This window comes from Astatotilapia calliptera, chromosome 1 (assembly GCF_900246225.1).
Source record: "Astatotilapia calliptera chromosome 1, fAstCal1.2, whole genome shotgun sequence".
NCBI classification, from domain to species: domain Eukaryota; kingdom Metazoa; phylum Chordata; class Actinopteri; order Cichliformes; family Cichlidae; genus Astatotilapia; species Astatotilapia calliptera.
This window is the reverse complement of record NC_039302.1, coordinates 36122316-36142551: the sequence shown is the minus strand read 5'-3', so window position 1 is coordinate 36142551 and position 20236 is coordinate 36122316. Positions and strand designations below refer to the sequence as shown.

At 47.0% G+C, this 20236-nt stretch overlaps 1 protein-coding gene across 4 annotated transcripts in view; it reads left to right on the top strand.

Annotated features, from left to right (window-relative positions):
• Window positions 1–20236, top strand: part of fhod1 (formin homology 2 domain containing 1) — a 49992-nt gene that overhangs the window by 27079 nt on the left and 2677 nt on the right. Inside the window, exons 4-27 of one of the 4 annotated variants that reach the window (XM_026176129.1) lie at window positions 276–343; window positions 2787–2892; window positions 3791–3885; window positions 3961–4072; window positions 4261–4355; window positions 4433–4576; window positions 5038–5507; window positions 6837–6944; window positions 7545–7634; window positions 8404–8430; window positions 8889–8939; window positions 11427–11584; window positions 11740–11796; window positions 11906–12043; window positions 12163–12329; window positions 12979–13578; window positions 14058–14213; window positions 14313–14495; window positions 14642–14761; window positions 16492–16653; window positions 16733–16923; window positions 17062–17254; window positions 17921–18098; window positions 18850–19026. In XM_026176129.1, the coding sequence (XP_026031914.1) occupies window positions 276–343; window positions 2787–2892; window positions 3791–3885; window positions 3961–4072; window positions 4261–4355; window positions 4433–4576; window positions 5038–5507; window positions 6837–6944; window positions 7545–7634; window positions 8404–8430; window positions 8889–8939; window positions 11427–11584; window positions 11740–11796; window positions 11906–12043; window positions 12163–12329; window positions 12979–13578; window positions 14058–14213; window positions 14313–14495; window positions 14642–14761; window positions 16492–16653; window positions 16733–16923; window positions 17062–17254; window positions 17921–18098; window positions 18850–19026 (3846 nt within the window). The remainder of the gene's footprint in view (window positions 1–275; window positions 344–2786; window positions 2893–3790; window positions 3886–3960; window positions 4073–4260; window positions 4356–4432; window positions 4577–5037; window positions 5508–6836; window positions 6945–7544; window positions 7635–8403; window positions 8431–8888; window positions 8940–11426; window positions 11585–11739; window positions 11797–11905; window positions 12044–12162; window positions 12330–12978; window positions 13579–14057; window positions 14214–14312; window positions 14496–14641; window positions 14762–16491; window positions 16654–16732; window positions 16924–17061; window positions 17255–17920; window positions 18099–18849; window positions 19027–20236) is intronic. The other 3 variants (XM_026176158.1, XM_026176139.1, XM_026176150.1) reach the window with 3 other exon arrangements.

Below are 20236 nucleotides of genomic sequence, written 5' to 3'. Positions count from 1 at the left end.
TTTTCTTCTGAACGGCTACATTTCAAACATACCATTGATACTGAGAAAATCAGAGGCTGTGGTAGGGGGTAAAAAAACTGGAAATTGTTGTTTTTAGCCCCCCCCCCCCCCATCTCCATCCTCTGTTTAAGGGAAGCTTTGTAGGTTAAGTTAGGTTAAGTACTAAGTGCTGTGCTTAAAACTTGAAGTCAGGCTTGTGGTACTTCCACAGTATTGACGTTTTTATGTCACCACTGGTTATGAAGTGACTTCCTGCATCTGTCCTTGTGTTTCAGAGAAACTTTACAACTCCCAGGGTCCAGAACTCCGGCGGTCCCTCTTCTCTCTCAAACAGCTCTTCCAGGTAACACGCTCACCTGTCAGAACTTTACTTCTCGTTTAAGCACAGCTCAGCTTACACTCACGTGAAATGATTTTACCGTGTTTTCCGCACTATAAGGCGCACTTAAAATCCTTTCATTTTCTCAAAAATCGACAGTGCGCCTTATAATCCGGTGCACCTTATGTATGAATTCTGGTTGTGCTCACTGACCTAGAACAGATTTTATGTGCTACACAGCGCTTAACAATCTGTCAAAAAAATTTTGGTAAGTCTTTGGTAAGCTACGAAGCTGCACTGCTTGATGGATTGTCAGAGCACTACAGCTACCATAGTCAGGAGTCTCCCAGAGTAATCTGGGTCCTAAACTCCGTCCTTTCAAGTCCAAAACACTGCAGCATCACTGAAAGGTAAAACCTGTGCAATTTCTTTTGTCTTTAATAAAATGATCAGCGTTGCTGCTTTACCAGGTGTAACAATTAAGTTTAACATCCAGGCATCCATGAAAACAGAATTTATTCAATTTAACGGAGTTAGATGTTAGCAGGAAGTTAGCTCGCTAGTTACCTAAGCATGATATAGCATGTTCTGACTGAGAGATTTCTGAAAAAATTCAAACGTACAGCTCTGTTATCACTTCCAACATAAATGAAGACAGAAAACTAAACAGCAGTGACGTTTGTAGGGTTACTGAAGTTGGGCTAGCTGGTATATAATGATGTGCTAGCGACACAGCTATGTTAGCATAACATAAACGCAGTGAAGCTGGAGGATGAACTAACCTTTTCCACTGGATAAAAGTGAACTCGAGGGTTCCCGATGGTTAGAGACAAATGCAATCGCATGGCAGGATGCTTTAAACGGACCAGACTTCAGTCAGGAGAACAACTGAGATAATCCATCCACAATACGAGGTTAGTCATTCATATACTGCAACAACATGGGAATAGAGCAGCTGCCAGAGAATTCAGCATTAATGAATCAATGGTACAGAAGTGGAGGAAGCAAAAAGAACAAGTTGAGTAAAGTTGACTGACTGTTTTGTTTCGCTTAATGTGCCTTATAGTCCAAAAAATACTGTACTTCTTTTCAGCTGAGGTCTTGATTGCATTCGTCTAGTACAGCGGTCCCCAACCCCCGGGCCTCGGACCGGTACTGGTCCATGAGTCTTTGGTACCGGCTGCGAGAGTTGAGGCTCAGGTCTGAAATGTATGGTTTTCAGGGTTTTTATCGGTTTTCAGCGTTATTTTTGTCATCGTTTTTATCGTTAACTCGGTTTTCCTGGGTCTTTTTACGTGTGTTATAAATAAATCTTCTTTTTTTCGGTACCGGTACTAGTTTTATTTTGTTGTATTTATCCGTGACACCTTAAAGGCCGGTCCATGAAAATATTGTCGGGCATAAACCGGTCCGTGGCACAAAAAAGGTTGGAGACTAGTCTAGTAGTCTGAGCTAGAGCCTGGGAGACGCCTGCACCTGTTGTTTGCTCTGTGGCTGTAGTTTTAGTTTCTCTGGTTGCTACGTAGATTTTTTTAGGTTTATTCTGATTAACATTAGAAAAAAGAATCTCCTCTAAAAGTGGAAATAATTAATGGCAGCCACCTGATGTAGTGTCTTTGGCTACGATGATGTAAAAACGTCTTAAATGCAAACCAGCTGTTTAAAGCTTCAAACAAAAATTCGAACAACCCTCTCGGATCTGTTTATCCTGCATGATTAAAGGAAATGGGTCACACAGGTCACACTGCTGCTGGTTCCTGTAATATCTGGTAATTATGAGACAGTCTTCAGATTTCTTCAGTGGCCGTTGGCATGAATGTTGTAACTGCAGCTGACTCTGACACAAAGTCAGACTCACAAGAACGCACACGTTAGGAAAACAAGTGACTGCAGGAGCCGAGTTTGGTGTTCCTGATCAAAGTTCATCAGCGAGTGGCTTCTTACTGCTCGAGGCCACTTCGAGGCATAACAATACACTTCAACACCACGTTCCCACACTTGCCTTCCCCACGCTGCAGCACTGGCATTTCAAAGGCAAAATATGAGGAAATATTTGATTATTATATGAGTTTGATTATATGAGAAACTGGCTTCACCCTGAGAAGCAGCTGCGGGGACATCCTGTTTCTATATTAATCCATCAGCAAAGATAATATAAACACATACAGCACAAAAGTCACATGAGCCATATCTGTGAAACGACAGACTCTGAAGGTCAGCACATAAACTGGCCTGAAGTTCTTGAGATTAACTGTTGACATATTAATGTGTTGCTTCATGCTTCTGTCTGTGCGAGCTGTTGTTACCTGTGAGGAGCCGCTGCCTTGCAGGCTAACCTCAGGGAACAAAGGTCTGACTTCACTTCAGTATTAAAAACAAGCTGCAGTGTGACTGCCTCTGCAGCAGGAGCTCTGTCTCTGTAACACCGGCTGGAACGGTCTCCTAAACGAGTCTTTTCTGTCTGTAGGATGATAAAGACCTGGTTCCAGAGTTCGTGGCCTCTGACGGGCTGACGTGTTTCATTAAAGTCGGGGCGGAGGCCGACCACAACTACCAGAACTACATCCTGAGAGGTGAGACTCCACCGACTCTGACGATTAAAGGGAGGCTGTGAAACCTTTGAATGTTTGCGTGTGCGCAGAGATGCTCAGAGCACAGAGGTCAATCACATAAGGTGAAAAAGCATTTGTAAATCCCAAAAACGCTCCGCTAACTTCATCGTGCCTGAGCTGTCACACGGCTGAACACAGATCTGTGAGAAGCCTGTCTGAAGCAGATATTCACTCAGTGAACGTGCCTGATGTGAAGGTTTGTGTTTAACTGTAGGACTATTTAGTTAACGCAGCTCATAATCCTGCAGGTAATCCACCTGCTCGGGCGTTTAGGAGATCTACAGTGACACACGAACATTAACACCAGCTTCAGTTTAACAGGAAAATTGATTTAGTTTAATTTAATATCAGAAGGTTATAGTAGACGAACTCGAATATTGGTTCAGTTGATGCAAAGTTTAGATGTGTGTTGTGTTTTTTAATGGTGAGATTTGCTGTAAAGCTTACTGAGGTTACTTTGAATTACAGCATTTTGGATCAGCTGGAAGCTTTTAGTATAACTGGAAAAGGAAAAACAAGCCCAGAAGCACAAATGTGTAAATTATTGTGTCAGCTGCAGCACTTTCTGCCCAGCAGGCACAATTTCACCCAAATGACAGGAACGCAAACAGTGGCAGCAGTGAAACTTGGCGCTTTCGCTAGGAACGTGCCGACGGCGCCAGCGCAGAAGCGCAGACCTGGGGCCGCGTGCTCCGATCGGCGCATGCTCTCGTGTTCGGTCAGAATGGAAACGGAGCTTCGGCTTCACAAGTCCAGCAAACCCACAGAAAGCTGAGTCAGCGCTGCAGATTATAGTCTGCAGCTGCTGGAGCCTCCTGTGGAAACGCCAGCGCTCATCCATCGGTCTGTGTGTCCTCAGCTCTCAGTCAGATCATGCTGTTTGTGGACGGCATGAACGGAGTGATCAACCACAACGAGACGGTGCAGTGGCTGTACACGCTGACGGGAAGTTCGGTGAGTCCTCGGACCTCAGAGCAGTGGTGCGACGCCACCTGCTGGTCAAACACTCAACACGTTTTTCTGTTTTAGTCTCGCCTGGTGGTGAAAACTGCCCTGAAGCTGCTCATCGTCTTCGTGGAGTACTCGGAGTCCAACAGTCCTCTGCTCATCAGAGCCGTCAACACCGTGGCTGGACAGAGAGGTGCGCACAAAAACGCAGATGATGGTTTTATGTAAGATCACATATAACGTGTCTGTAACGTTTACTCTCATTAGCTGCTCCATGTGACCTATCACCTCTTCCTAGACGGATGCCCTGAATGTGACGTGGGTAGCTTCACCAGGTGCTCAGCCGTATGATGATCACGTGTTTTTGTGTGTGTCTGGCAGCTGCGAAGCCATGGAGTTATATGATGGAGGTCCTGGAGGAGAGGAACGGCGCCGACACGGAGCTGCTCGTGTTTGCCATGACACTCATCAACAAGGTAAGCAAAATTTCCAAATGTAAGCGAGAAGGTCAGAAGTTGGGAAGTACAAACTCACTCCTCCGTGTGCTTCTCAGACTCTGGTGGCGCTCCCGGACCAGGACTCGTTCTACGATGTGACGGACAAGCTGGAGCTGCTGGGGATGGAGGCCGTCATCCGCAAACACATGAACAACAAGGGGACGGAGCCAGACCTGCGGACGCAGTTCACCATATACGAGGTAACGACGAGAAACGGGGATTTAAATACATTTCCATTTTTGAGGAACACGTGCTGCCTCCAAACAGACGTCTTTTTCAGTGAAAGTCTCTCGGTGAAAGCGCCCTGCCAGCAGGTCCTGAGTGCTACAGCTGCCCTGCTGTAGTTCAACCTTTAAAAACATTTACTGTTATCAATAAAAAATCGTGGCTCCATCTCGGCTTTATTTGCATTTTGCACAACATCCCAACATTGAGTGCTGATACGGCGAGATTTAGGATGTGTGTGCACAGTGATGCCGCTTCAGTGTGTAACGAGCAGCAATCGCAGGATTTATGGCGCTAATATGAGAAGCATTGGATTTATGAGCCGCACATCTGTAACCAGCACATCATCATTCAGTCATGTGACTTCTGTTACCCCTTATATGAGGGATCTTAGAGCATGCTCAGTCTTTCTGTGTGTGTGTGTGCGTGTGTGCAGAATACTCTGAAGTACGAAGACGGTGAGGTGGATGACTCCTCCCCCCTCCTACGTAAAGAGAGACGAAAGTTGGCGACCGGCGAGCAGGACGGATCGAGGGGCCGCCGCCACTTGTCCAGTCAGAATCTTCTCAACGCCCGCACCTCGCCCACGTCCTCATCTCCCTCCACCGCCCCAACCACTCCTACCCTCTTCTTGTCATCTTCTGTCAACTCCTCAGTGTCACCAGCCACCTCCCCCGCTGCGTCTCCCACAGTCTCCCCCGCTGCGTCTCCCACCGTCTCCCCGGTCATCTCCTCCCCGAGCCCCACGGCAGGTCTCGGCAGCAGGGCCTCGTCCCCGCTGGCCTCCGAGCACAGCAGCTCCTCCTCCAGTCCGTCCGGATCCCGGACAGAATCTCCGCTGCCGCCCCACATGTCCCCCAACGGCACCGTGGACACGGAGCAGGGAACAAAAACGCCGCCAAGCCCGTGAGTTCACTCTGCTCGTGACCTTTACCTCCTGATTCTGATCATTAATAATCAATTAGACTAATCAATGAGAGCTAGTATAACATTCAACAGCTCCAGACGTTTCGCTAAACGGAGCCCAAGTAGAAACCTGAAATCGAGGCAGTAGCGAAGGTTCAGATGTGCAAGCGTGCTTTTCTGCAGGTTTGTGGGAGGAAACGACCTGAAGTCCTTCCTGCAATCGTGACTCTCCTGCAGGTCAAACGCCGTGTCGGCTGTTAATCGGAGGCAGCGGTCAGACTGCGTCTCCCTCGGGTGCTGTGGTCTGCGCCGTCGCCTTCTCCCGCTGCTCAGTTTACCAAGTTTAGCCCGACAGACGGAGCGAGGAGGGGGGAAGACGGGGGGCGTGTTTTGTTTGGAAGCAGCTTTTCTGTGAGTTCAATCAGCAGGAATGTTTGTCCTCAGCGGGTAAACCTTTCTGCTCGTGTTTGGCCTCTGCAGAAACGGGCGTTTAAAGGGACGCCGGCAGGTTGAATGTTAGTCGTGTTTTAGTCATTGCAGAGCCAGAGGGGAAACTGGTTTCAGTCATTCTGGGTTCACAACCAAGACTTGTTCGAGTTCGTGAAACCGTCATGATCTATATTATAATCTAAACACCAATCAGCCATAACAACAGAAACACTGAAAACAGCTGACGTGAGGAGCAGCGATCCTGTCACTGCAGAGGAATGTTTTGCTGGGAAACGTTGCATCCTGTTCTTCATGTGGTCCTTATTTGAACATGTACCACCGCCTGGAGAAACTGCAGGCCTCGAGGGCCGGTGTCCTGCAGGTTTTAGATGTGTCCTTGATCCAACACAGCTGATTTAAATGTCTAAATGACTTCCTCAACATGTCTTGAAGTTCTCCAGAGGCCTAATCATGTGATTGAGGTGTGCTGACCCAGGGTGAGATCTAAAACCTGCAGGACACCGGCCCTCGAGGCCTGGAGATCCCCACCGCTGGCCTAAACATTCTAAGTTTTCTTGTTTTAGTTAAGTGACTGGTTTGATTTTAAAAACGGGTGTAAATATTTTTAAAGGTGATTATTGTCATGATGGCAGAATAATCAGGAGGATTTTCCAGTTGTGGTGATTTTCAACAAATCACACCACCGTGGACGCCTTCTCTCACCTCTGGTTATGTTTTTTCTTCCTCTTATCTCGGGCTCTTTTTCTGTTTGGGGTTTTTTGTTTTTTTTCCCCCCTCATCTGGGTGTCTTGGTGTCGGTTCTGTCTCTGATTTAACCACCGATTCCCTCCCCCCTCTCTCTCTCTCCCTCGCTGTGCTGTCCTGCATCTTGACCACTAGGAGTCGCTCTTTCCTCAGCCACCACATGTCGTCTCTGGGTCTAAGCAGGAAGTCCAGGTTCTTCTCCAAAACCAGCTCCATCTCTGAGGAGCATCGGGCCGACTGCAGGTCTGTAGCACTGAGACCGACCTCAAACCTGCAACCAGGACTCCTGCCTGTCTGCTGTCGACTAACAAACACTCTGCAGTCATGCTAGTGTTGCCTGCAGCACTCTGTCCGCTGCCATGCCTTCAGTCCCTTTAGGATTCACAATCACTGTCATTATTTATTTTACGTTTTGTTGCAAAATCACAGACCAATAACATGCGTTTCTCACTATCATGTATATTTCTCATACCACACAAGCTTAAGGCAACTATTGTGTAAACTGGTGTAGCTGAACTTTTAGCTTTCAGTCTTACTCACATCCACTCTGCTGTCCACACAGCTCTGTGAAAAACCTGCTGTAACAGGAACTCATTAAGGGTTCATCTAACATCTGGTCACATGTTCCTCACTGACCAGCCAGACGCTGACAGTAGCACTGATTTTCTTGATGGTCGCTGCAGACGTGGAGACACACACACACACACACACACACACACACACACACACACACACACACACACACACACACACACACGGCAGTGGTGGAATGAACTGGCAGAGAGCAATGTTTTTAAAGCAGTCTCACTCTCTTCTGTGTGTGTGTGTGTGTGTGTGTTACAGTCCATCCTCGCCAGATCTCTCTCTGCGCGAGAATTCCCAGTCGAATCTGCAGCAGCTCGACAACAAGACGGAGCCCAAAACTAAAGCGAAGTAAGTGAATCAGTTGATTTTTGGGGGGGGCGCTCTGTTTTTTCTGTTTGTTTGTTTAACGGACGGTTAAACCACGCGTCTCTGGCATCGCTGTGCAGGGTCATCACTGCAGGAGGGATCAGGTTTAGCCTTTTAAATGGTCCAGCGTTGTTCTGGAACTTTGTGGGTTATTTTAATCTGTGACCTTCATTATTTTTCTTTTATAAAAACTTGATTATATTCTGTGTTTAAATTCCTGGCTGATGTTTTCCCGTTCAATCCCGTGTATAGAGCATCCAGATAATTTTATGGAAAATGTAATTATTATTTTGAGATGGATTATGTCAGTTTTCCTGGATAATTTCCTGACGTTGTTTTTATTTATTTCTAAAACGATACTTTTTTAGGACTGTTTCTTTATCTTATCTGTTATCATCTTTATTGCGATCTTTTAAAATCTGACGTTTTTATCTTTTTGGATCATTTTAGTTGAACTTTTTCTTCCATGTTTAAGTTGTTGTTGTCTCGTTACCTTTTCTTTTAGTTTTTTTTGTCAAAGATGATTTTTGGCTCTGATTTTCAGTTTGATAAAAACTGTGACGATGCAGTAAGAAGGGCTGCAGACGGTAAAACGTTCAGCCGCAGCGTCTTCGCTCTCGCCGTTATTACTCTTTACTCTCGGCGCACTTCCTCTTTCAGTTATAACATTATAATGTGTTGTCTGTTTGTCTCTCCTCCAAAATTCCTGCTCCTTTTTTTTTTTTCCCGTCTCCTTTTATTCCTCTCCCAGCTCTGGGGAGGATGAGGAGCTCCTCTGGTAAGTACACGTCTCCTCCTGCTCCTCCTCATCGTCCTGTGTGTCTGTAGTCGTCAGTCTGGTGTTCAGCTGCATAAAATGAGTCTTTGACTAGTAACACTTTTGTACATCAGGCTGGATTCAGGTGCTTCGATAAGGGAGGGGAACCTTTAACTGACCTCATTCATCTCTCAGTTCTGAACACTTTTCTTTTCAGGCTCTATTTGTTTGGTTTCGGTTTCTGCTTTTTTACGTGATTCTCTGGATTGTCTCATTGTTAGAAGCTGGGCCACAGATACAGAGGTCTGACTTTGAAGGGGCTCCTTTAAGGGTTTTTATGCAGCTGAGCACCTGTCAGCAGGTTTTACGTTAAAGTAGCCGGTTACCAGCATGCAACTGCTGCCTGAACAGGATGATGAAAGCCTGCTGGTGTGCGTGTGTGCGTGTGTCATGCTCAGATGTGTATTGTGTCTCTACAGCCCAATTGACTGTAATGTAAATCAGGACAAGCCGGTGCTGAGGAAGTTTGAGTAAGTACTGGTGCAGCCCCACTGCATGCTGGGAGTTGCAGGGATGGTTGTCGGGCTCTGGTGATTGTGTTTGGGTTGTGTGTGTCATCACTGAAATCAACTTTAGGACTCTTTGTAGTTTGGAGTAAAGGTGAGTCAACGGGAAGTGATTAATTCATGTGATTCAAAGTGACGGTAACTCACGTGTGTGTGTGTGTGTGTGTGTGTGTGTGTGTGTGTGTGTGTGTGTGTGTGTTGGTTGGACTGCATCACCTCAGTGGGTTGGGTTGTGTGTTATGACGCTGTCTGAGTGACATTTAAACTCCCTTAATGCAGATTTAAGGCTGCTGCTTTTATGTCATTTTGGGTTTTCAAACGAGGCGACCGGCGTGAAAGAATCGTGCCGATGTCGTTCGGTGTAATGACGCCGTGCACGGTCTCGTCGTGATCTTTCAGCCAACGATGGCTGCCGTTCTGTGTCGACTGACCAAAGAGAGAAAGCAGCACTGTAAAAGGAAACGCTCAGAGTAGATGGACATGGATTCCTTCAAAGAAAGCTAAAGCTTGTTTGTAGCAGCGGGATGTAGCATGGAAACATGCGTTGGATGCATTCATGCATTGTCACATGTTACATGCAGTCTGTGTGCATGTCAGGGTCTTTAGCTGCTGCGGGGTCACATTTTGCAGCAGGATGTGCAGCAACGGATCAAAGAAGCTCAAAGTGACGCCGTCTCTAATGTTCTCAGCTCAAGTCTCACACAAATGAGAAGCACAAGCAAAGCCTCCAGTATCTCTGTGCTAAATGTAGATTATCTATTTCCCAGCACACAAACCCTGCTGTAGTTTTCTCTTGGTCCTGGTCCTGGTCTGGATCTGTTGTCCTCCTGTGGTTCAGACCAGAACAATAGAAACTCATAAAGTGAAGCAAAAATGTAGCTGTGTGCTTTTTGGGAGGCAGCTGCAGCCACTAAACACAGACGTGAAGCCCAGATCGTCGATCGCAGAGCCGAACCCGGCAGCTCTGCGGTCCCCCGGACCTGGACCCGCTCCATCTCCAAAAGTACCGCTCTCCACTCCACTGTACTGCACTGTACTGGTACAAATAAGCTAACTACATGTGTATTGATATACATGGTATAGCATACTTTTCAGTATGCTTGCAGCTAAAACTTGTGTAAAAACAATTTCTCACGTAAGAAGTGTTTCTCTCCACTTGGCTGAGAGAAACCTCTTAAGCCGCCTCCAAATCTCTGCCACTATTAAAGACTTTAAACTAATCAAAGATGATATAATAATATTTCTGTCTGAATATTTAACTAATGCAAAGTTTCTGCACATTTTACGGAAACGTTACAAAATACTCTTTATGCTTTCAAAGTGACTACAGGCGTGGATGGGCAGCGATAACCAAGGACCCCCGTGTCTCTGTACGAAGTGACCTCAGATAAAAGATGCAAAACAACCACAAAGAGTGAGAAAACAGCCCACACGGCCCTGTTTTCAGCAGTAACACAGTCGGTTATGTTTGGAAGGTGGTTTGGACTTTTCAGAAGCGTCTCCTGCTTCTGCTCCACTTTTATCTAAATATGACTTTTCTTAGAGGAGCCCATTGCCGGCTCCAACTTTGGGACCAATCGTTTTGTGAGTCTCTCCTACTCACAGCTTTTTTTTTTTTTTTCTTTTTTTTTTTTTTGTAGAACCAGTCATCGATGAGGAAACTGCACGCTGTCACAAACAGACACATTATGATTACCATGCATCCAAACTGACCCCCTCATGTGACCAAAGAGCGTCTCATTTCATAAAATTAACTAGAAAATGTTAAATTAGCGCGGACCTCTGAACGCTGAAATGAGAAGAGATTCTTTGGTGGCCAAGAACAACTGAATAATAAAAACACCATATAAAAATTATGTGTTTGGGTTTGTGTGTGTTTGTTGGCTCCGCGGCTCAGCGGTCCGTCCAAATCCTGACATATTAAAGTCATAAATCTGCACCGGTGGGATGTTTCAGTGCTGCGGATGTGGGGGGAGGGGTGTGTTGCTGGTGGTGGGGCTGACCGCGTCCTCCGGTCCTGAGTTTGGTTTGGTTTTGTCTTTTGTAACTCTGGGTGGAGTCTAATTGCTGGTGTTTAATCTGGTTTGGTTTGCAGTTGAGAATAAGAATGAATCTGAGATCAGTTTGACTGCGATGATTCGGTATTAAAGTAACTTAAGGGGGACCTTTTCCACTTAAATTTGCCTCCTGATTGGCAAACCTCCATAAGTAGCACCTGAGCTTTTAAATATGTTGACCTATTTATTTGAAACTTTGGCCAAACCTTTATTTAATATGATCGTCCAAAAGTGCAACGATCAGAAGAAGACAGGAAATAAGAGAAGAGACTGAAAAGGTCCTCTTTAACTTGACGCGAGAAGTCCAGAGTTTGCCTCCCGGCTCCTCAAAGCAGCCTCGAAGTCTGGGATCAGGTCTAATCCCTTCCCCCCTCTCCTCTCTCTCTTTTCTCAGAGACTCCTTCCTGCGCATCCTGGCTGCCCAACAGTGGCAGAGGAAGCGAAAAACTAAAGACTTGAGCGAGATTAAGTTGCCCTCACTTGATGATGCTGTAACGTCAACTTTGGAGGGGACAGCGGACGAGGGCGCAGCCGAAGTGCCGTCACGTCACGGTAAAGCTTCACATTACAGTCAGAGAGCTGCACACAGCCTCCTGATGTACACGTGGTTCTGTTACTGTGTGATGGTGTTAATGCTGCTCCTGTGACTCCAGATTAAGTGAATGTGTGAGCTGACAGCCACTCTTCTGCTTCGTGTGTGTGTTCAGACTCAACATCAAGCAGTTTGGAAACAAACGGACATTCAGACTCCCAGGATGACCCAGGTGAGAGCCTACAGCTGCCCTCTACAGGCAGAGACAGGAACTGCAGGACACATCTTCTCCTGAATCAGTCTGTTGGCATAAACTTAAAAACCAGTGTTTTTGTCTGCAGCACCGCTTGTGCAGCGACAGGGCAGCACGTTATCCAACGACACAAAGTTCATGCTCGACATGCTCTACTCAAAGACGGGACCCATGAGCCCCTCTGCAGCTGCAGACACCAATGAAGAAGAGAGGAGCTTCGTGCCTGGTGAGAGCCGCTTTTCTGCAGCTCGCTGCACATCCCAGACTTTATTAATATTATGACAATAAATAAAGTTGCAAAAACGTTCTTCTGTTCTTTTGTGATTTCGTTCCCTTTCCCATCAGGTGACGATGTGGCTGCTCGGGGTCGTGTGACTGAGCGTCTGTCCAGCTTCAAAGCGCGCTCGGCAGAGTCCTCCACCTCCAACGAGAGCAGCGCCTCCCGCAGGGCAGAGCTGGAGAGTCTGGAAGGCTCAACGCAGGCGGCACGAGCCCGACTGGCTGAAGAACAGGTCAGAACATGAAGGACGTTATTCTGTCTGCAGATGTTTTTCTTCTTCTTCTCTGCGGATCCGCAGGTTTTTAAAAGCAGTGTTTCTGTACTCGGTTTATCCTTCGTTCTTTAGTCACTTATCTGCATCTATCTTTAAAGTGAATCGGGTTTTAGTTGATGCACCGAGTTACTGTACAGGCATGAGCCAAAACCTGATGGTCTGGATAAGTAGAGTTTCTTGGGTCTATGAGAACATTCAGGTGAGGAGCTGAACTTCTCCAACAGGACTCTAGAGATTCTCTGAAATGTCGTGAGGAGCTCAGCAGAGTTCCTGTAACGAGTGCTGAGGTCATTTCTGAGACACGACGTTCATGGCGAGCAGAACAAATCAGCGTTTGCTGTTCATGAAATTTATTCTACAAGTCATGACATGCAATAATAACAGAGAGCATGCTTCTGCAGCTCCTCTGTTTTATTAAAGTGGTGCTGCTTTCTTGTTGTAGCCCCTCCCACACCCGCCTGCATCAGTGGCTCCAGTTTGAGGCCCGCTGGCTTCACGTTGGTGCTAAAGAGCAGGTGGAGTTGCGGGGCCGCATCATGTTTTGGCTCATGTGTGCAGTTTGAAGGTTGAACGTAAAGCTGATAAATGTGTCTCCATCCACCATCAGAAGCGTTACATCCGACACCAGAGCAGCATCGACACCGAGGCGCACGCCGCCAGTCTGGACACCACCCAGATGACCCCGCTAGGCCCCGGCAGCTCCAACGACGCCTGGGACCAGCTGCAGCCGAGCGCCGCCGCCCTACGCATCAAGGACCTGGACTTTTCTGACCTGCTGGACGAGGAGGACATCGACGTCCTGGACATAGACACCTTCGACAGCTCCGCTTCATCCTTCACCCTCTCTGGAATCCCTCCCCCTCCTCCTCCCCCTCCTGGCATGCCGGGGGCTCCTCCCCCTCCTCCTCCACCTCCTCTACCGGGAGGTCTTGCACCCCCTCCTCCTCCACCTCCTCCACCAGGAGGCCTCGCACCCCCTCCTCCTCCACCTCCACCAGGTGTCCCCCCTCCTCCTCTTCTTGAGGCCTCTCAGAAGAAGAAGAAGACGGTGAAGCTGTTCTGGAAGGAGCTGAAGCAGGCAGACGGACCGAAGAAGTGTCGCTTCGGTCGGGGGACGGTGTGGGCGTCTCTGGATAAGGTGGCGGTGGACACCGCCCGCCTCGAGCATCTGTTTGAGTCCAAAGGCAAGGAGCTCCCTGTAACCAAGGTGGGTGGATGATAGATTCTCTTAAAAAAAACTTAAAACCCTGCCTGAGACCCACAGAGAGCAAAATGAGATGCACTCGAGAGGCTGTAAAAAGGCGGGCTGCAGAAAGAGTATCCAATGTCGAACACATACGAGCTCATTTAATGCGGTCTGCCACAGTTTGACCACCAGGGGGCTCCAGCGGGCTGTAAAATCCCTTCACTTTTACACTTAATGTTTCAACTCAAACCACAAATTAAACAAGCAGTGAATACTAAACAGAAAATGAACATGATCAGTGTGTTTAGTTTAACCAATTATCAGTTTACCATTAAAAGTGATGATTGTTAAGAAGTGTTACTGTGTAACTTTATGACATCACAGGAAGCGCTGACACTGCTAGTCGCGCTCGAGCGGCTCTCTTCCAAAGCTGGAGGAGGAATTATTGAGCAGGAAAACTGTCGCACTCGTCGCGTTTCTAACATGTCGCTTGTGTGCAGAAAGGACCGGAGACCAAGAAGACTGAGATTCTGGTTCTGGACTCAAAGAGGAGTAACGCCATCAACATCGGTATGACCGTCCTGCCAGCGATCCACGTCATCAAGTCGGCCATTCTCAGCTTCGACGAGTTCGCCATTAGCAAAGAGGGCATCGAGGTAGGGGTGACTTCCTGTGTGCGGACGGATCACAGTCTGATCCATCTGCTGTTTCATCTTCAACTTTAACGCTATGGGCCCTCTCTCTGTCCTGAGCAGAAGATCCTGACCATGACCCCCACAGAGGAGGAGAAGCAGAAGATCCAGGAGGCTCAGCTCGCCAATCCCGACCTCCCTCTGGGCACAGCAGAGCAGTTCCTGCTCACCCTGGCCTCCATCAATGGCCTGACCCCCCGCCTTCAGCTCTGGGCCTTCAAACTGAACTACGAGGCTCTGGAGAAGGTAAGCGAGCTGATTGCAGATCATTAGAAGATTTACACCTGAAAGTCACCTGAGTTCAGCTCAGCAAGATTACAGAAAAACTGGATCTGATTATAGTTAGGCTGTTATACTGCAATGCTGAGCCTGTGACTGTGTCGCCCCTGCAGGAGATAGCCGAACCGCTGTTTGACCTGAAGCTCGGCATGGAGCAGCTCGCCTCCAATCAGACCTTCAGGAGAATCCTGGCGACGCTGCTCGCCATCGGAAACTTCCTCAACAGCTCCAACGTGAGGAGGGACCCAACCCCACGCACGCACGCACATTCTAGTTTGATATCCTAGTGAGGACATAATGCTTTCCCTAGCCGCTCAGCCTAACCCTCAGCCTCACCCTAACACAATCCTAACTGTACCCACAAAGCTGTCTAAATAGACAAACACACACATGACAAGAGGTGTAGAAACTCAACTCTCGCAGCAGGAAATGTGAATCTCTCCATGGTTAGAAAAACTCACGTGCAGTTTGTACACGTCATTAAAGTAAACATACTTGCATATGAGGGATTTTACTGCTGCAGCAGGCAGTGATAACATATTCCAGACGTATCCAAATAAACTGAACAGCTGCTGCACAGAGTAGTGTGGTTGTCAGGTTAAAAACACTTTTCCCTGGTGGTTCAGCGACATGTGACAGCACTCTGACTGCAGCCAGTCAGCAGCAGGGAGGTCAGCGGTGCTTCAATCTGAGCCGACAGCAGCTGCTACACAACACGAGAGCCTCAGCCTCACGTTTCCTTCACTGCACCCTGCTGTTCACAGACAGGCTGTATGCACGGTTACTCACAGGAAGATGGAAGCAGATGTTTATTCCCCGACTTCTTTATAAAAACTGAATACATCGGTGTTTAGGAAGAGTTTTATGATCTGTGACAGTAAATGAACCAGGGCTTAAAATATTGAATGGCTGATTAAAAAGGATGTAGCAGCAGGTCTGCTAACAGCTGCTGTCCTCCTCACTTTATCACATCAAAGAGAACTGAACATAAACCACAGCAGGGCTGTTCCAGAGGCTGTGCATCGTGTTTGCTGCCCTAACAGAAGGGGATTGAAGGCGCTGTTAGGATGTCGTCGCCATCTTCCTCATCATCATGACAGCACAGTTTAAACTGTAAAGGTTACAGACTAGCAAACCAAGCTAGAATAAATACACAGCAGTATTTTACATTTCTAAAGGGAAAGCTCAGATTTTGCGGTACTGTGTCAAGAGGGAGGTTTGTGCTCTCAAACGGACTTTCGGCTGAAGCTTTCATTTGTTTGTGTTTATATATTTGCACGTTATTAAAAGTGAGATAAAATCAGGTTGAAAGAGCTTGATTTAAGCTTTATTTCCACGTGCTGGCACTCTGAATCAGGCCTTTAAAAAGCCTGCACATATGTATTTATTCAAATCCTCTGATGTACTAATTTATCATTGATAAATCAGTGGAGTCAGAAAAACAGATCCCAGGAAGTGATCCCAGCTGTTTGACCTCGCTGAAGTCACAAAGAACAGTTAGAGCGCTGCAGGGCTGTTTTGCTGGACACTACACCACGTCCAAGCTATTTCTGTGGGAATGTTGTAATATAATATCCCACAATGCAATGCAGTAGTGACCTGTGTCACAACAGACACTGCTGGATGGTGATGATCTATTAGTTCAAGTATCTTTACTTTACTGGGTGTAGTGTACTTTTCACATGTGCTAATCATTACTTGGATCATGTCATGGGTGGGGTTTGGTTACCATGGTTGCGTGTCTTCAAGCGGTAGTTCGTCTGGGATCTTAGATCTGGCCAATGAGACGCCTCTGTGATGGGTAAGAATCTCAAACACGTGCACGGTGCTTTGTTTACATCCAAACGTATCTCTGACAGCGAGGGCCAGTTTGTTATTCCTCTAAACAAAGAGTCAAGATTGGAGATTTCAGGCGGAGATCAAACATCGTCCTCTGAATCTGTGTGTGCGTGTGTGTGCGCAGGCTAAAGGCTTTGAGCTGAGTTACCTGGAGAAAGTGGTGGAGGTGAAGGACACTGTTCACCGTCAGTCTCTGCTTCATCACACCTGTAACCTGGTGGTGGAAAATTACCCAGAATCCTCTGACGTCTACTCTGAGATCCCCGCCATCACCCGCTCGGCCAAAGTACAGTTCAGTCCTTCTCACCTTCACGCCGCCCTGATGTAAAATCGCCTGGTGCTGACTAGTTTACTTTTTTCTCCAGGTGGACTTTGAGCTGCTATCGGAGAACCTGGTCCAGCTTGAGAGACGCTGCAAAGCATCATGGGACAACCTGAAGGTGGTGGCCAAACATGAAACCAAAGCGGCGCTGAAGAACAAACTAACGGACTTCCTGAAGGACTGCACGCAGAGGATCATCATCCTGAAGGTCGTCCACAGGAGAGTCATCAACAGGTGACACATCAGCATGCGCGCGCACACGCACACACACACACACACACACACACACACACACACACACACACACACACACACACACACACACACACACTGTCCTCGGCACGATGATGCACTGACCTCCTCCTCCTCCAGGTTCCACTCCTTCCTGCTGTTCCTGGGTCAGCCGTCGTCTTCGGTCAGAGACGTCAAGGTGACAAATTTCTGTCGGATCATCAGCGAGTTTGCTCTGGAATATCGCACCACCAGAGAGCGAGTGCTCACCATCAAACGGAAACGCGCAGTTCACCGAGAGCGCACCAAGACGCGAGGAAAGATGATCACCGAGGTAAGACTCTCCCCTGCATGTCAGAGGTCAGCGGCAACAGAATCACAAAATCTGAGTTACTTGATTTAAGCCAGTGCCAATCAGTTAACACCGTTATCTACATAGAATATCAAATATTTGTATTAATTAGAGAACGGCACCAAAGCCCACAGACTTCTAGCTTCCCAGGTTTGTAGTTTTTAAATAGCAGATTCACATAATGGTTGAATCTCACTGAACTTCTCGGATGATCTTTCAGTACAATTTAAACCACTGCAAACACACCTCTCAATCAGAGCCGCCACGCCTCCATCTTCAGGCTTTAATTAAATTCAAATGGACGAGGTATAAATCAGTTTACTGCCTGTGTGATTATTGCAAAGGAGGAAATCAGCTTCACAGACCAAAACATTTTTCTGCAGCAGGCTGTAAATGCGTTTAACTCTGCTGTAAAGTTGGATATTTTAACATGGAAGTCTATGGGGAGTGACTCACTTTTGGAGTATGCCTCCAGTGGCCACTCGAGGAACTGCAGTTTGTGACGCTTCTTCGATCCTTAGAGGATGCCACCAGAATTCACTGTTGAACAGAGAGGAATAAAAGAAAACATTTACAATCTAGAGATTAAATCACTGTTTACAGATATTATATTCTAAAGTGGGCTTATCCTCTTTCTCCCGTCCTCAGACGGAGAAGTTTTCAGGGGCGGTGTCACGTCCGGACAGCCCGTCCCCCGTTTCTATGGCAGCGGAGGCAGACCAAGATCAGGAGGAGGAGCATGAGAACATGAAGAACCTGCTGATCAGTCGCAGCAGCACCCTGAACTGTGATCAGAGAGGCCTGAGGCGCTCCCGAGCCGTCCGCAGTAAGACCAGCAGCTTTCTTCACCTCCACACGACTCCCACAATAACTGACTGTCAGCGCCACGTTCACCTCCGGCATCAGTTTAACTTTAAGGCCGTCAGGCTCGTGCTGCTTTTGCTAGAAATGAGCGTTCAACCAGTAAAATCAGACATAGAGATCCGGTCTGCAGCACGACATTCCCCACATTTTGATGTCATCGGAGTGAGGACGCAGAAAAATGTGACTGCGTCGTGATTTGAACTCAGACACGCTAAATCAGCTTTTTCTTTTTTATTGGAAAGCATGAAAAATTGAATATTTTCACCTCTGCTGGAGCTGCAGAGAAAAAAGTGAAATCATTTTCTTTTGCTTAAATCTGAGTAGAGCCATCAGCGGCCGGCGCCGCTCCACCGGACGCTGTAGAAACGTCCTTCAGGGCTCATTCAGAGTTACTCTGGTTGGTTAAAATGAAAAAAAGTTTTCTTTTCCGAACATTTCCATCAACATAATGACTCCATTTATAAATAACGTAATGAGCGATTGTTTCGGCACGCTCTGAATTAATTTCGTTTTTACTGTTAAATATTCGGACGTCTAGTGAGTCTGGCAGATGCTGCGTCACACTGAAATTAAGCCGAAAGTTAGAAAATTGGGATAAATACTACTAAACTCTGAACCAGTTCGAGCAGCTGGGGATGGGAACACCCAGGCGCCCTCGCCCTGCTCCTTATCGCGTTCCTGCTCGTGGCTAATGTTCCGGTTCTGGTCCTCAGGTCTCGGCCGGGTGGAGCCGCCCAAGATGTCTTTAGCCAAAGAAGACGAGACGAGCTCCCAGGACGACGCCACAGATGAGATCATGGACCGACTTGTCAAGTCTGTTACCCAGAATCCCTCCGGCAGATCGTCCAGCCCCAAGAACCGCAAGCGGTCCCGACTGAATAGGAAGTCCCGTGAGTATGAATTTACTTCTTAATATTGATTCCCTGTGACGTCATCAGATGGTGAGTGCGAGGACGTGCCTAATTTTTTGTGACCTTGCAGACTTGTGGGCGGAGCATTTAGGCTGTGTTGGCTTTGCTGAGCCTTCGGGTCTCCAGCCGTCCCTAACAGAGTGTAGTCGAGGCTTTATGTGACTTCAACTCCCAGGGTGCATTTCTGCAAAAGCAGTCTATTGGCTTAAAATCAGCATTTTCATTTAAATGAGTCTCATGTAGTTCATCATCTGTCTGAAATGAGCGCCTGTCTCTTTAAGCTCCGCCCTCCATACGTGCTTTCTTCTAACTGGCTAACTTTCAGAAGCCTGCTGAGGGGCACCCGGAAGAAAAACCACATTTCTTTTTTTTCTTTTTTAAATCTTTCACGTTTATGTATTTGTTTATTTAATTTTAGTGAATTTTATGATTTTGGTCAAACACAGCTGAAGACGGTTTCACTCATGTTTAAATTTTTGCTTTTGAGAATTCTTCAAAGCTTCTTTTTGTTTTACTTTAGTCACTTTTTTCCACTCACAGTTTAAACTGACGAACGCAACGCTGCTTTCCAAAGGACGACCTGAAAAGCGAAACCTGAGCGAGGGGAAGCGGCTGCCCCTCACGTTCCCCTGCTGTGTTATTTAAGGTTTAGGGACCCGTCCTGCTGAAGGTCGAGTCCTCTGAGCTTCAGTCTGGTTCAGACTGCGTGGAGACACAACAGCAGCTGTGTGTCCAAAACAAGCTGATATCTGTGCAGCTTCATATCACTGTTTGCACTTCCTCAGTAAATCTGTCCACAGCAGCAGATAATCATCATCATCCTACTGCTGAGCGCAGGACACGATGAACTGCTGCTCGCAGGCTGCAGACTCATTTCTAAGTAACTTGGCGGCAGTGCGATAAACTGCAATCTTTGATTGGAACATTTTTGGAGTGTTTGACCTTCACGAGGTGTTTTAAAGCAAAAGACGCACAAATCTGCAGCTTCTGGCTTCTCAGATTCGAGGAGATGATGATGATGATTATTTACATTTGCATGACTAAAACTGACACTGTGCAAGAAACTAGTGCAGATTACATGAGTAATTAGTACATTTACGCTATAAATCTGAGAAAAAGGCTGAAAGATGGTATAATAGAGAAATATGTGTGGAATAGCACAGAAAGACGTGTTATGAAGACCTGTAGG